Source organism: Vulpes lagopus, chromosome 8 (genome assembly GCF_018345385.1).
Source record: "Vulpes lagopus strain Blue_001 chromosome 8, ASM1834538v1, whole genome shotgun sequence".
Classification (NCBI taxonomy): domain Eukaryota; kingdom Metazoa; phylum Chordata; class Mammalia; order Carnivora; family Canidae; genus Vulpes; species Vulpes lagopus.
The window spans coordinates 51,100,059-51,115,210 of record NC_054831.1 but is presented as its reverse complement, the minus strand read 5'-3'; the positions used below and the strand labels follow the sequence as shown (position 1 = coordinate 51,115,210).

The 15,152-nt window shown below is 36.3% G+C and overlaps 1 protein-coding gene across 4 annotated transcripts in view; it reads left to right on the top strand.

Moving 5' to 3' along the window:
* VPS36 (vacuolar protein sorting 36 homolog) overlaps positions 1–14,918 on the top strand; it is a 46,524-nt gene extending 31,606 nt beyond the window's left edge. For 3 of the 4 annotated variants that reach the window (XM_041766651.1, XM_041766649.1, XM_041766652.1), the window contains exons 7-14: positions 5,419–5,451; positions 5,560–5,637; positions 6,261–6,395; positions 7,867–7,932; positions 9,451–9,515; positions 10,091–10,175; positions 11,068–11,144; positions 11,230–14,918. In XM_041766651.1, coding sequence (XP_041622585.1) covers positions 5,419–5,451; positions 5,560–5,637; positions 6,261–6,395; positions 7,867–7,932; positions 9,451–9,515; positions 10,091–10,175; positions 11,068–11,144; positions 11,230–11,323 — 633 coding nt within the window. In that variant the 3' untranslated portion in view covers positions 11,324–14,918. The remainder of the gene's footprint in view (positions 1–5,418; positions 5,452–5,559; positions 5,638–6,260; positions 6,396–7,866; positions 7,933–9,450; positions 9,516–10,090; positions 10,176–11,067; positions 11,145–11,229) is intronic. The other variant, XM_041766650.1, reaches the window with a different exon arrangement.
* Positions 14,919–15,152: the final 234 nt, after the last annotated feature.

Sequence of the window (15,152 nt, the reverse complement as noted above, 5' to 3'; positions counted from 1 at the left end):
ATACCTTGGAAGTCAAATTCCATTGACTAGTGCTGTTCATAGAATTTCAAAGATGTATATCAATCAAATAAAATCTAAGCTGCAAATGGTTATGAGATATCTGTATTAATGAAGGTTCTCCAGAGAAACAACCAATGGGAGATAAAAAGATATCAGTATACAAAAGTAGGTATCAATCTCTTTCTCTATATTGATATCTAATATAAGAAATTGACTCGTGATTGTAGGGACTGGAAAGTCCCACAATCTGCTACCTACAAGCTAGTGACCCAGGAAAGCTGGTGATAGAATTCCTAATTTGGGTCTGAAGGCCTGAGAACCAGGAGCGCTGATGGTTTAGGTCCAGTCCAAGGGCTGGGTAAGACTTGGCTGCAGCAGTCAAAGCGTGAGTTCTCCCTTCCTCCAACCTTTTGTTCCATGAGGCCCTCTGCTTATTGAATGTTGCCCACCCGCAGTGAGGAGGGCAGTTCTATGTCTGTCTACCAATTCAAAGGTTAACCTCACATGGGAATACCCTCACGGACACATCAATAACGTTTGATCAAAAACCTGGGTACCTCATGATCTAGTCTAGTCAATACATAGAATTAACCATTATAGTACCAATTCTGGGCCCACTAGATTGAAAATATAGATTATCATTGAGAGACCAAGGTCATTTGACCTATTCAATACCCACCGCCTAGATTTTACTGATCTCAGATTTATGGTTAAGTTGTATATGTTTCTCAGCTCTATGTATTTCCTGCAAATTGGCAGCTGGATCCAGAGGCTTGATCAAATTGTGTTTGACCCCTTTGGTGAGACTAGCAGTGATGCTATGTTTTTCCTAAGAAAGCACATCATGTCTTTGTTGATGAGGGCAGCAGTTATTCATGTTCATTGCATAGATCTCCTGGTTCATTGGTGGTTACAAATGGTGATAGTCTAGGATTTATTTTTTATTAGTTGGAATACTTTTTGAAGTGATGCTTCCTTTCATCTATTATTTGGCTACTCAGTGATAATAGTTCATACCGGGAAAGCAAGATGAGTACCATTTTCTTTATCATCAAGATGATAAATTGGTTCCTTATCATCCTCCAATGGCAACTCATTAGAGGTTTTTTACATATTATTATGAATTTATAGATTTTAATATATTTGATGGATTTCAGTCAGTTGCAATTATTATCCTGTTTAAAGCTCACATTGTCCCATCTGCGGTCAGTGGGAGCCTCTTCAAGTTGGCTCCTGAGTGCTTTTAATGTGACCTGGCAGACTTTGATAGCTTCCTTACTATTTGGTGTGACAGTAGTTCCAGGACCATCTTGTACATTTCCTGCCCCAGATCTGGAATCAGCCATTACCTAAGAAGTCGCTGTTTTTCCTAGATGCCCAAAGGCTCCCCACTAAATTTTAAAATAAATTTTAAAATAAAGCTCAGTAATTTTACTAGAATGTGTTGATGAGTTGGTCACTCTGGATTGTTATTCTCAGGTACACAGTATGCTCTCAGTATTTGGTTCTAGAAATTGTTTCTTTTAACTTAGGGAGTTTTTTCAATTGTATAATTTTTAATAATTGCTTTGATTTTTCTTTTCTTCTGAGACTCCTATTAGTTGTATATTGCAGCTCTGTTGCCTAGTCCCTTTGCAACTTTCAAACCCTTTTTATCTTTAATTTCTTTTTTATTAGGAAATTTTCCTCTTTTTAATCTGTTGTTTCTCTTAAGATAGTATTTGTTGTGTTTATTCATTCTTGTGTTCTAATAGTCTTTATTTCTGAAATGATTTTTTTAAAAGTTCTTTCCTGAATCATGTCACTTCATTTCTAATTTATTTTGTCAGTTTATGGCTTGTGTCATTTTATTAATATCTTTTAGCTCATATTGAAATAAATGGTTAAATTTTGATCTGATCTGTGAACATGTCTTTCCGATTTGCCTTTATTATCTAAAATGTTATTCTCCTTATTTTCTTTTTTTGCATGATAACTTTGTGTGGCATTTGACCTTGATACTTTGCTGTTGCTATTTTTCATGTTAAATGAGTTTTCCTGAACTTTCAGAGGAAGGCCTGGTCTAGGGTAGTTTGTCTTACTCCCCACAGCTCACTCTTCTGCTGTGTTCATACAATGTTAAGGAGGTGGCTTGCTCTCTGATTTCCTGGCCCTATTCTCTTACCCTGTTTTTATCTGGGCCTTTTTTTCCCCCCTTCCTCTCTTCTTATTCCTATCTTGCTCTGTTTTTGACTCCTGTGTTAGAGGTTTCTCCGTGGTGTAGGATCCCCTCCTGGAAGGGAAGCCTGGAAGGCCAGCGCTTCCCAAGGAGCCCTCCTCACACCCACCAATTACTGAAGTGGGCAGAACCCTCCCCATTTTAGTTATGTCCTCACATTGGTCAGACTTCCTGTGGGCTCCTTTGGGGTTCACTTGCCCTGTTGCTTCCCTTTTCTTTCTCTTGCCTAGATGCCGATAGCATGCAGGTAGTAGATACTGATAGATCTTGTGTCCCTATGTGCTCCTATCTTGAGGTTCTTTATTGCTATCTTGTCACTTAGTGTTATAGTATATCCTGCCCATGGATTTTTGGTTTTGAGATCTAGTTGCCTTGTTTTTATGTTGGGATTTGGAGAGATTCAAAGGTTTTGCTGCCACAACTTCCATCTTTCCAGCATCTTTAAATTCATAAAATTCCAGCATTTTGGTAGTAAAGGGGTTCTTATTATCCAGAGAAGTAATCATCTCAGAGCTAGTGACTAGATTCAGAAGCCAGATTATGAGAGCTCTGGTCTCCTGATTTCAGACCACGTGTAGTTCCTACTACAGTATGGCCACTCTCCTTGCCATTTGGAAGGTACTGTCACTATCCTTTTCTAGTGACATTTGCATCATTTTACGTGACAGTTTTGGAGATGGCATGGCGCAGTGAACTAATTTTGAATTATTAGTATTTTTCTGAGTGGTGCCATATTAATTTGGTGTTCAAAATTACATTTTTCTTAATTTATGAAATGCCATTCTGTTTTAATATAATTTTCATGGAGTTGCATAGTCCAGAGGATTCAACTCCATCATCATACTCTCTCACACAGGTCAGTGATTTATTTAGCAGGTGGTTCCTGCTCCCTGCTTTGTACAAACCCTGCATCAGATAGAGGTTTTAGATATGACAGCACACCAGATAGGCAGGCAAACAGGCATTCCCTGCAGTGAGAGAGATACCGTGTTAGAGAAAACAGTGCCTGCAACAGGAACACATTACATGGCCTCTGACTTCTTTGGGGGTCAGGGAAGGCTTGTTAGTGCATGTAATGGAATTGAGGCCTGAAAGTTTAGCAGGTGCTAACAAATGACTTGTAGGGATAAGAGGATCCAGATAGAAGGAACAGAATATGTAATGGTAGAGAATCAAGAAAACTGAAATGGAGTAGGGTGCCTGGGTGCTCAGTCAGTTAAGCATCCAACTCTTGGTTTTGGCTCATGTCATGATCTCAGGGTGGTGGCATTGAGCTCCATGTTGGGCTCAGGGCTGAGCATGGAGTCTCTACCTCTCCCTCTGCCCCTCCCCTGCGCATACATGCACACTCTCACTCTCTCTCTGGAAAAGAAAAGAAAAGAAAAGAAAAGAAAAAAGAAAAGAAAAGAAAGAAAAGAAAAGAAAAGAGAAAGGAAAGGGAAAAGAAAAGAAAGAAAGGAAAGAGAGAGAGAGAAGGAAAGAAGAAAGAAGAAAGAAAACAAAAAGTTGAAACAAAATTAAAGAATATATTAATAGTTACTGAAGCTAATAACCAAAAAATGGAGTGGAAATTTGACTGTGGACATGGTAGAAAGATAGATAGTTCTATAAACTGGCAGATAAAATAATAGATTGAGCAAATGCATCTATTTTGCATTTGTACATATATTGCTTTAATTTTATTGTAGGTAGTTTCTTTACCTATTTTTTAGATAATTGGCTAATTTCAAATTTTAGAATAGTAATACAGATAGAAGTAAGAAAGTTTTTGTGTTTTATGATTACTTAAAATACAGGTAATTCTTCTAAGACACTAAAATATCTATTTTTTATGGACTGTAAGCAGTGAGGCTAATTTACATATTCTGTATTCTTTGTGGACCCATTATTACTTTTAGCATATTTTTTCTATGAAAATGTAACAGTAAATAATGTGATTTACTGTATCCAATTTTTTAAAGTGTTGTCTTACTAGTTTTCTTTACACAGGTAAGAGAAATATATTAATATTTTGTATAAGAATAAGAATAGAAGTGTGTAAAGCATGTTGTTTTATTTTTGAAAACTAGGTTGGTGTGTGATTTGCCTTCCATTTCAGTGTTAGAGTGACTTAGTTTCAGGTTTGGTGCCCAGAGTTTCCCACAAAAGGTTTCCTGCATCTGCTGGCTGTTGCTGATAAGAATCCAATGTTTAAGCCTTTTGTTTATCTGAGGAAATTCCTGTTAGGTGTGTGCACATTCCTCTTTGTTTTCAGTATTAGCCTTAGTTAGTTTGGCTATAAGAATTTTACACAACACTCTATTCTTTTAGCAAAGTTCTTTTGCAGATGGGGGCTACTTTTCTGCATGTAATTAAGATGGGCATGAGCTAATCTGAATCCGTTGACCACTGTTCTATACGGACTAAAAAATTTTTCATTTAATGACAAGTTGCTTCATTGGTTTAAAAAGTAACATCTATGCACATCATTTGGAAGATGTTCTTCCCTGGAAGTATATTTTTGGTAATATGAAGTAAATTTTTTATAAGTATGTCTGAGTTTGAAGAAGACTTTGAAGTGGATATTCATTGTAGTAAATCAAACTATTGATGAGTTTTATTTAAGTATGTTTTGGTGGCATTCAATGTTTTTCTTTTGTGATACCCACTATATCCAAAGCTGCAGGTATAATCTGTTCAAGATTTAGAGGCTGATGTCTACAGTTCCAGTTGAATCACACCTGCTATCACACAAGATCATAGGGCCCAAGAAAGTATTGTGGCAGCTCCACATTGCACATTGTGGCAGCTGCACACTGCCAGGAAAGCGTACAGACCTTTGATTCTCAACCTCCTATCAGGAAATGGTTCTGGGAAAAACCAGTGACAAATTTTCTTACTTGTGTGAAAGAACATTAAATAATATTTTCTAAACAATTTATTATTTATGTCACCTTTTGTTTGTTTAATCAATAATAACTTTTCTTTTTTAATATGTGAAAAGTTTTTCACATTTTTGGAAAATTTATGGTTTCTTAGCTAACCTGAATTCTTGGAATAAGGTACATTTATTATTACTTATGTAAAAATTTATATAAATTGATATTTGTAAGAAATTTTCAAAAAATCTTTAGTCTAAGGAAGAAACTAGAGTGCTTCATTACTTTAAAACATTTTAATTCTTTAGATAGATTCCAACAAAAACTCATTTCTCATTTCAGGCTTTTGAAGACCTCAGCAAGCTAATGGTCAAGGTATATGTGATTTGTACCTATTGAATTCTTACCAGTTATGATATGAGTTTTGTTAACAGACACTTTGGGGACATGATTTTTTTCAGTCTTTTACTGTTCTCTTGACAGGCTAAGGAAATGGTGGAGTTATCAAAATCAATTGCTAATAAAATTAAAGACAAGCAAGGTGACATCACAGAAGATGAGGTAAATAGGCTGCTTTTTTAAGGCATTAGAAACCAGATTAGACAAATAACACAGTGATGTTTTGGTAGTTAGCAGTTTCTTTTTAATGTAGTGATTTCTGTTACGGCTTGCAGATCTATGAAAATATTAAAGAAAAAGTCAACCATAAAAACTTGGTTGGTTCCAGTAGGATCAAAAGATACTTCAATACCTTCTCTTGGAGTGTGGAGAAAAGAGATATTGAAATAAGTAAGGAGTGGTTGTTTTATACACATCCATACATTTGATATTTCATTAAATTTGTCTACAATCTGGTCACAGCCATTATCTTTCATAAGTTTTTGGCTATATCATTTGGTTGGCATTAAATTTATCACAGTTGTTACGTAAACAACTTCTTACACCAAACTTGTGAAGTCAGTAGAGTATGAGACATCAAGACAGGAGAAGGAAGAATAATTAGTTTTATGCAGGGAACTACTAGAAATGTACTTTTTAGAGTTTACACTATAGAAACAAGGTAGAAGAAATGGATGGATATGGAAATAATTGAGTAGAATTGATTTTATGATAGAAAGATTGTTAGGGTAGAGAGACTAATGCTGTTTATTTGTCTTTTTGTGCACTTTCTTCTCTCATTATAGACCATCAGGTTTAAATCCTATTTGCTGAGCATGGGAATAGCTAACCCAGTTACCAGGGAAACCTATGGCTCCGGCACACAGTACCACATGCAGCTGGCCAAACAGCTGGCTGGAATACTGCAGGGGCCACTAGAGGTAAAAACAAAACCTAAGTGATCTTTTTCAGCTGTGTTAAATTATTTCCAAGTCATCAGAGATCTTAACATGAGTTTAACTCATTTCCTAGTGTGACTCCTCTTCAACCACATGTTATTTTTTTCTTTCAGGAATATTAAGTTAGTTTGGTATACTTATTAGTGGATTTTGTTGTCAACATCTAGATTGTTTTCAATTTCCATTTCAGATATCTGTAACTTTGATAGGAAGTTTTTCTAATCTCTTGTTTTCTAAAGGAAATATATGATTTCTAGATGCTTACATATATTCCTGTATATCTAATCTTCATATAAGTGTACTATTTCTCATTTCACAATACAGATTAATCTTCCAATATTACTCAGGCAATCAAAACTTTATTTATTAAAACACTTACATTAAGAAGTATTTCTGTCAGGACAAAATAGAGTATAAAGAATCCCTGCATGTCTCTCATCCAAATTCATGTGTAAGCAGCCTCCACTCAAAATTACTTTAAGGCAGTCCCAGACATCACATCACTTTGTAAATTCTTCAGTATGTAATACTGAATTATCATTCAAGACATCATTAAAGATACCTTTAAATGTATTATAATCCCATTTCACACATGAAAAGTTAGAATAGTTTTTTAATGTTATCGTATGTCTGGTTCGTATTCATATCTCTCACAATTAGTTTGTTCAAATCAGGATACATTGCTTTTGGTTGATTTGTCTCTCAAGGCTTTTTAAAAAAATTCCATGGGTTTCTCCTCCTCCTATCTCTTTTTTCTCTTCCATACAATTTATTTATTGAAGAAACTAGTGATTTATCTTATAGTGTCTCAGAGGGCAACCCTCTCAGGTCCCCTCCCTCTTTGGTGAGCTTTGAACTGTTACTCAATAAACTTTATTTTGCTGCCCACCACACACAAAAAAGAGTGTCTCAGAGTTTGGATTTTATTGAATTGTATGTTAACATACTTCCCTGCCCCATGTATTCCTTAGGTAGACTGATAGTTCTACCTAGAAGTTCCTTTTTTTTTTTTTTCCTGACAGATATTTCATAGAGGGTTCTGTGCATTTCCATCAGGAGGTACATAATGTCTTGTCTTTGTGATGTAACAGCAGGCAGTAACAGTCAGCATCTAGACCTGTTACTTCATTTGGGGTTACAATGGCGATATTCCTATTTAATTCCATAATTTCTTCATTTATTAGTTGTAATAACTTAAAACATTTAAATACCCTTGTTGTAGAGGCTCTCTTTCCATTTAAGTGAATGTTAAAACAATAATAATGATGTTAAAGTCCAGGTATTGAATTTTAAACACCTCATGTATCTGACTAGGTTTTCCAGTGTGTAAATTTAGTTTTTGAAGACTTCTTAGAACGTTTTATGATTCCTGATTCCATTCTGATTATGATTTCTGTTAAGAAATGCTACCTGGTACCAATTATAATACTTCTAAATTTTCATATTTTAACAGGAACGAGGGGGAATAATGTCACTCACGGAGGTGTACTGTTTAGTAAACCGAGCTCGAGGAATGGAAGTAAGAGCATTTATATATTCTTTAACTAAATATAGACTTTCTTAATATAACATAAATTCAACAAAGCAAATACAGTTTGAGGACGGGATGAGAATATACAAACTATTTGGAAAGCAGTATGGTGTAGTGAAAAGAATCCTCTGCTGCCTTGGGATCTAGGAGGAAGACTCTGTCCTCTGTTTTGCCGGTGATGTGCTAAGTGACCTGGAGTAGCTCACTTAACCTCCCTGAGACTTAATTCTCTTACATTTTAAGCCTGGATTTGGACTATTACCTTCTGGCTTTAATATTCTCTGTGTGTTTTGTAGTTAATTAGATTGTATCTGATGCCATCCAGAGTACTGGATGTTACCTATGCTGGACTAACTGGGTTGGATGCAGGTTGCCTGTAGAGAAATGGGGAAAGCTGCCCATCTCCTCTGGCTCTGAAACAGCAGTGGCTGTTCCCCAACATTCCTTGTCCCTTCACACATACATGTCCTTGGCCCCCAAGTTCTGATTCGTGCACTCTTCGTGTCCATTAGTCAAACATGGTTTTGTGGTGTCAGCTGTCATCTCTCTGCGAATAGTTCATAGATATGTCTTTCCAGTGCTCCCCACAGTCCCAAGTTGAGCCTCTGCTCTGTTTTTATTTGAGCAGCCGTCCTGACTGCCATTGGCAAGTACTGACTATTTCCCAGGCACTCTGCACATGTTACTCCATTTGTCCTCCCAGTAACTCAGTGAGGTAGCTGCTGTCACTCTCACCATCTAGGGCATAATACGAGGATAAGGAATTTGAGGCTCAGAAAGATTAAATTATATGACCAAGGCTGTGCCTGGAAACAGTGGTTTGACAGGCATTTGGACAGGCGGTCCTAGCTTTGGAGCCATTCCTTGTGATTCAAAGTTATACATGTCAGCCACCACTCCCTAGGTTAGAACCTAATTTAGTGTCTTAAGTTACCACTGGGCTGACTCTTTAAGATTGCCTGGTCTGGAAGGGGTGGCTATGAGCTAGCTACATGTGACATCTGGGACCTTGAAATACAGTTAATCCAAACTAAGATGTGCTATAAGTGTAAATTACCAGCTTTAGAGGACTTGGTACAGAATAAAGGAATGTTAAATATTCATAATTTTTATATTGATTATATGTTGGCATTTTACATTGGTGGGTTAAATAAAGTACATGTATTGTAATCAATTTCACCTTTTTCTTTTTATTAGATTAATACAACACCTAGAAAATTTTAAATTATGTATATGGTTTCATTGTTTTCTGTAAGCACTGCTTTGCTTCTTTGTTAATCCTTTTTGCCTTACAGTGATTAAGCCACCTAAAGGCCTTAATAAATTATAATTTTTATATTTTTATTTAAAAAAAATTTTTTAAATAGACTCCATGCCCAAAGATCAAGTCACAGATAAATGATATTTGTTAAATTTTCTCTTCTGTTTTAGTGATCATTATAATTATATAGCATCGCTCTATTAATTTGCAGTGTAAACTGGATTTTTTTTTTTTTTTCCTATTAGTTGCTCTCACCAGAAGATTTGGTGAATGCATGCAAGATGCTGGAAGCGCTAAAATTACCTCTCAGGTAAAAGAACCTCTGCAGGAAGCCTGCCAACTAGAGCCACTATTCCATACAGAGTAGACAGGAAGGTCCTGCCAGGCCTGCCGTCTACGTGGTGAGCCAACATATTGCCCCTCTTGGAATTAAATGAGCAGAATTCACTTTTCATCCTAGCTTCCCTCCTTTTCGGGGCTATGCATGAGCTGAGGGGCCAGTAGCCCAACTCTTATTGATTTGGGAGCAGTGAGATAAGAATGTAGGCTTTTCCTAGAACATCAGAATAACCAGCCCTTCTGCTAGACATTGTGTGTTAGTTTCTGGAGATTTAAAAGTACAGATGTTCAGCTGTGAATTATTTTTTCTTCTCTTCAAGTTAAAAAAAGTGCCAGACATATTTTTTTTTAGTATGTGGATTATAGTTCATACTTTTATTAAATGTTTATTCATGAGCATTTTAGTTATGCTGTAGTTGCTTGTGGTTATGTTTTAAACATTGCCCCCATTCTTGGGCATAAAAGAAAGCACAGGATATTTGCACCTCTTTAGTAGTTGAAGAGCCTATATATTCACAGCTTTGTTTTCCCATCTATGATTTTTAGGCTCCGAGTTTTTGACAGTGGTGTCATGGTAATTGAGCTTCAGAGCCACAAAGAAGAGGAAATGGTGGCCTCAGCCTTGGAGACAGTATGTGAAAACCCTGTTTCCTCCTCATCAGTCTGCCCACCAAGATTTGAATGCTTAGCAACTCCAGAAACAGGATTTCCTTTTAAATTTAACTTTACTAAAAAGTCATGTTTGTAGACCCAATTAAAAACACCTATTATTAACAATACTAAATACTAATTAAAATTACGCTTCTAAAGCTTTTAAAACTTACCAAGGAGAATTGAAATTTATGACATACTATCTTTTTGTTTGAAGCTCAGTCTTGCAGACAGGTTTTTAACTTTGTTAATCAGAATATTACCCTTGACTGAAGTTTTTCTTTCAGTGACACCTACATAAGCAGTATTATATAACATCACAAGTTGTTTTATGAAATCATTGCTTCAAAAAATATGACAAGCAACTGTAGTTTACTGGATTTTACTGCTATTACTCATTAGGATACTTGAAATATCCCTTCATAGACTCTGTGGTGACCGTATTTAATTTAACTAACTCATACATTTTAACCTAGATGAAAACATCAAGACTATAGATATTTCTACCATTTATTTTATGTTAAATCTATATATAAGGTTCTTTTACTGGAACATGTGGTATGCACTCAGTGAGAATTTGTTATCTGTTCTTTTTCAGGATGTCAAAGTTCTAGGGTTCAGTACAGTGCCTTTGTTACACTATAGAAGGCTTCATGATATTTTAGGCTCTACTGTATTTTTCTCAGTCCTGGAACGTTTGTAGAATTAAACATTAGTGAAAAGATTTAGTTCTATAGTGAATATTCTTTGTATTTTACTAGGAAATCCAGTAAATTGTATCCTGAGTAAACTGGTAAACACTCTCCCTAGGTTAGTACCTAATTTAGTGTCTTAAGTTACCACTTTTTTTTTTCTTGTTGTGTTGCTGTTAGGTTTCAGAAAAGGGATCCCTGACATCAGAAGAGTTTGCTAAGCTGGTGGGAATGTCTGTCCTCCTAGCTAAGGAAAGGTAAGTGAGATCCTTGCTCTTCATTAGAATTATATTTGTATTTCTGAATGGATAAATGATTGTGGATTTCCCCCTTGATTCCTAGGTTGCTTCTTGCAGAGAAGATGGGCCACCTTTGCCGAGATGATTCTGTGGAAGGCTTGCGGTTTTACCCAAATTTATTTATGACCCAGAGCTAAGGGTTTTATATTTCACATACTTCTTGTTCATATACTTGTATCACGTAGAATTTGTAGGACATTGAGCTCAGAGTAAACCCTGATAATCTGAGAATTTCTGGAATGTTATACTATAATATAAAACCCTTTTTTAAAAAATTTATTTATTGATGAGACAGAGAGAGAGAAAGGCAGAAACACAGGCAGAGGGAGAAGCAGGCTCCCTGCAGGGAGCCTGACATGGGACTCGATCCCGGGTTTCCAGGATCATGCCCTGGGCCGAAAGTCGCACTAAACCACTGAGCCACCCGGGCTTCCCAATATAAAACCCTTTTAATTTCTCTCTAAATATTATGATCCAGGAAGTTTAGTTAGGATAAATATAGAGAAAATACAGAAAACTAAATGCCACTATGATTTTGAAATCATGCTACAGTTGATAGAACCTTCAGAGTTTAACTTGAAATATGGTGACTTTTAACTTGATATGACCTTTTTTTAAAAAAAAAAAAAAAAAAAAGAAGGGAGTTTAGTTAATGGGGGAAGAAAGAAGTTGCATGTTTGGACAGGCCAGATCATTTTTCTGGTGTGACTAAAATTCATTGAATTATAAACAAAGTTTTTCTCTGCATCAAATGTGCCCATTTTGGAGGGGCAGGGCTCATGAAGCAAGTCATACCCACAATGTAGTTTGAGAACTGATGACATTGGAACAGAATATGAAACTGCAGAATGGCATATGAGGCTCCTTTCCTAAGGGCTTTTCTTTAGAAGCAATCATAAGCATGTCTTCAACAGATACTTTAAAAAAGGAGAGAATTGTATTTGACTTAATGTATGTGTGTGTGTATATATATGTGTGTGTGCGTGTGTGTGTGTGTATGTATATATATATATATATATACACACACACACATATATATAGTCGGACTCATTTTTTTTTTTCAAGTGATGATTTCATGGCTGGCATTTAAAGAATGCAACTATCTCATTTTGTTTAAAAATGCTGTGGATTTTGAAACTGAATTAACAAGCTATATAGACATGCCCAGAGATCTGATTACAAATTTGGAAAGTAGAGGGCTGAGAAATTCCCTAGGATTGTGTGGGTGGAAAGGCGGGGAGAACCTTTGAGTAGCTTAACAGGAATCTTGGTGCTCTTTGACCTCAAAAATCAAGGACAAGAATTGAACACCAATAAAAAATAAATTTATTATTTAAAAAAAAGAAATCAAGGACGGGAACAAAGAAGGTAGACAAGTAATCGGTCTCCTTTTCCTACCCTTAAGGAGTTTCAGTAAGGAGCTTTAAAAAAATCTTTTTTGTTCCAGCAATATTTTTTTTTCTTTACCCCATACATTAGAAGTTGTGTAGAGAAACTATCTCACTGCAAAGTATTACCAAGATAACAAAAACTGGCTAATGTTGGATGTAGACATTGAATACTATTTCTGACTTCCTGTGTTATTGCTAGCCAGCATATGGTGTGTTGGCATAGCCTCAAACTCAGGGATCCCACAGGGACAGAAGGGGATTCCCCCCACCTTTCCAAGACTGCTGAAAATAGAAAGTAGTGATATTGTTTGGCCCAGCCTCCAGAAAGGATAGTGTCTGTATTGAGATAACTGTGGTGACTAGCAGAACGGGATACCCCAACCCACACTCTGGGATCCTGGAGGTGGTGTCACCAAATGAGGTGAGGGTCACTGCCAGTGGCTACTACAAATGCCCTTTGGTGAAGTGGCAGGGATCCTCAGCTGCAGACCTAAGGGAATCCTAGCACTGTAGCCACCCACAGTCCGTCCCTGACCCCTGCCTGCAAAAGTGGCTGTTGCTGCTTCACATCCTCCAGTGTCATGGGAACATCTTGGCTGAGGCATCCTTCCTTCCTGCTTGTCTTCATTTACCAGACTTGTGGTGGATTCTATAGTGTGATGACAGATCCCCCAATTTCCTCACTGCTCAGCCTCGGGTTTGTTTGGGGGTGGAATCCAGTATCTGGCTGCTCATGTCTTTCAGGCCATTGTGTAAACTTGTTTGTGTGGCACTCCTATTTCTAGGTTGTACTCATACTGCTGTACACGCACATTCATGTACACAAGCACGCACACACGGTATCTCAGTCTGGCTAGGGTTTTTAAAAATTACAAAAGTAAATAATCTCTTTCAGCTGTTGGAATGGGTTGCAGCTAAGATTGAGCTAACTGGACTTAGCTCTTACAATCTGGATTCATTATCGCATACTCCCCTGGTTCAACATACTTATTAACATTAGTATGATGACACATTAATAAAAATGGAGCAATCTAAATTATATAAGGTGAACTAAAGAGGAAGGAAAGTGACATGAATATATTTTGCAAATGGCACATTAATTAAAAAAGTATTATTTTACTGTTTTATTTTTAAAGTGGGCATTCTCCACGGTTTCCAGGCCTCTATATTTTTTATTCCTCCCCTGTTTGTTTGTTTGTTTTTTTTGCCAAATAAGGTATCATAAAGTTATGTTTAAATACAACCAATCAGGCCCTAAATGCAAAAAACTCATCTTGGTGCTTATCACTGGTATAATTATTATTTTTGCTCTTAGGAGCATAAATTTGTAGCTTTACAGTAATGGAATTTTTCTAGTCACTGTCAAAAATTTTTGTATATTGTACGAGTAAATATTGTTTTCAGGGTTAAATGATTGGAATTGATGTATATAGAGTAAAATTACTGTAAAACTTTTACATGATTTTCCTTAACTTGGTGTTCTTTTCAAAATACTCTTTGAAAAATACATGAAAGTGATAAACCTTAAATCCAAATAAGCTAATATGCTAAGATTTTTTTCTTTATGACCTCAAAATCTTACTGTTTTAGTTTTTTTAAAAGAATGGGAAATGGCTCTTGAACAGTTTTTTTGTTTTTTGTTTTGATTCTTGATGTGAACTCCACTGTTGACTGACCTTGTATATTCACATGAATGTACTATCTCTCATTCCCTATAACCAGACTAGCTTGAGCAGACATAGACTCGTCATATTCTCATTCTCTGCCCAGCAATCTCAGCATTTTCATTTTGATACAGTAGAGTCACACTCATAAGCTGGTTATATTTTTAGACCGTGCCTCGGAATTAAATCAAGCATGCTCAAAATTATCCCTGAAAATCTCAAATTGCCAGTGAAGTTCTCTGTATAGTCTTAACAGTTAGAATCCCTATAGAGTGATACACAGGTATGAATATATTATGAATATAGTAAGTATACTATATACAATACACAATAAAAACTACATGGCAACAGTAGACTCTTTTAACACCAATAATTAAACTATTTAAATGTGTGTTTTGTTTTCTGGGCACTAGGTATGCTTGGATTTATGTAAATTTATTGCTAATTCCATGCCTTGTGATAGATCTAGAGTGTGAGCTCCACAAGGGTAAAGATTTTTATCTGGTTTGTTCGTGAATATATCCTCAGAGCCTAGAACAGGGCCCAGCACACAGTAAGCATTCAATAAATATTAACTGAATGAGTGAACTCTGATGTATATACCTATTTATAACCTGGCTCCATTTATCCTACTTTATCTGCCATTCAATTCAATTAAAAAAATTTTTTTTAATACATATTGACTGTATGAGGAATTATGTGGGTCACTGGTTGGGGCGGGACGGGGGGAGGGAGGAACAAAATGAATATGATACATCCTCTGCCTTTACCCTGGGGGCCTAGTTGAGAAAATAGACATGTGGACGATATTATCTGAAGAAAGAACGAAGTGCTTTTCATGTGCTTTTCATAGGAGCGGCACAAGTACTATGCTGTGCAAGGCAGAAGGAGGATCCTTCAGTCCGGATGGA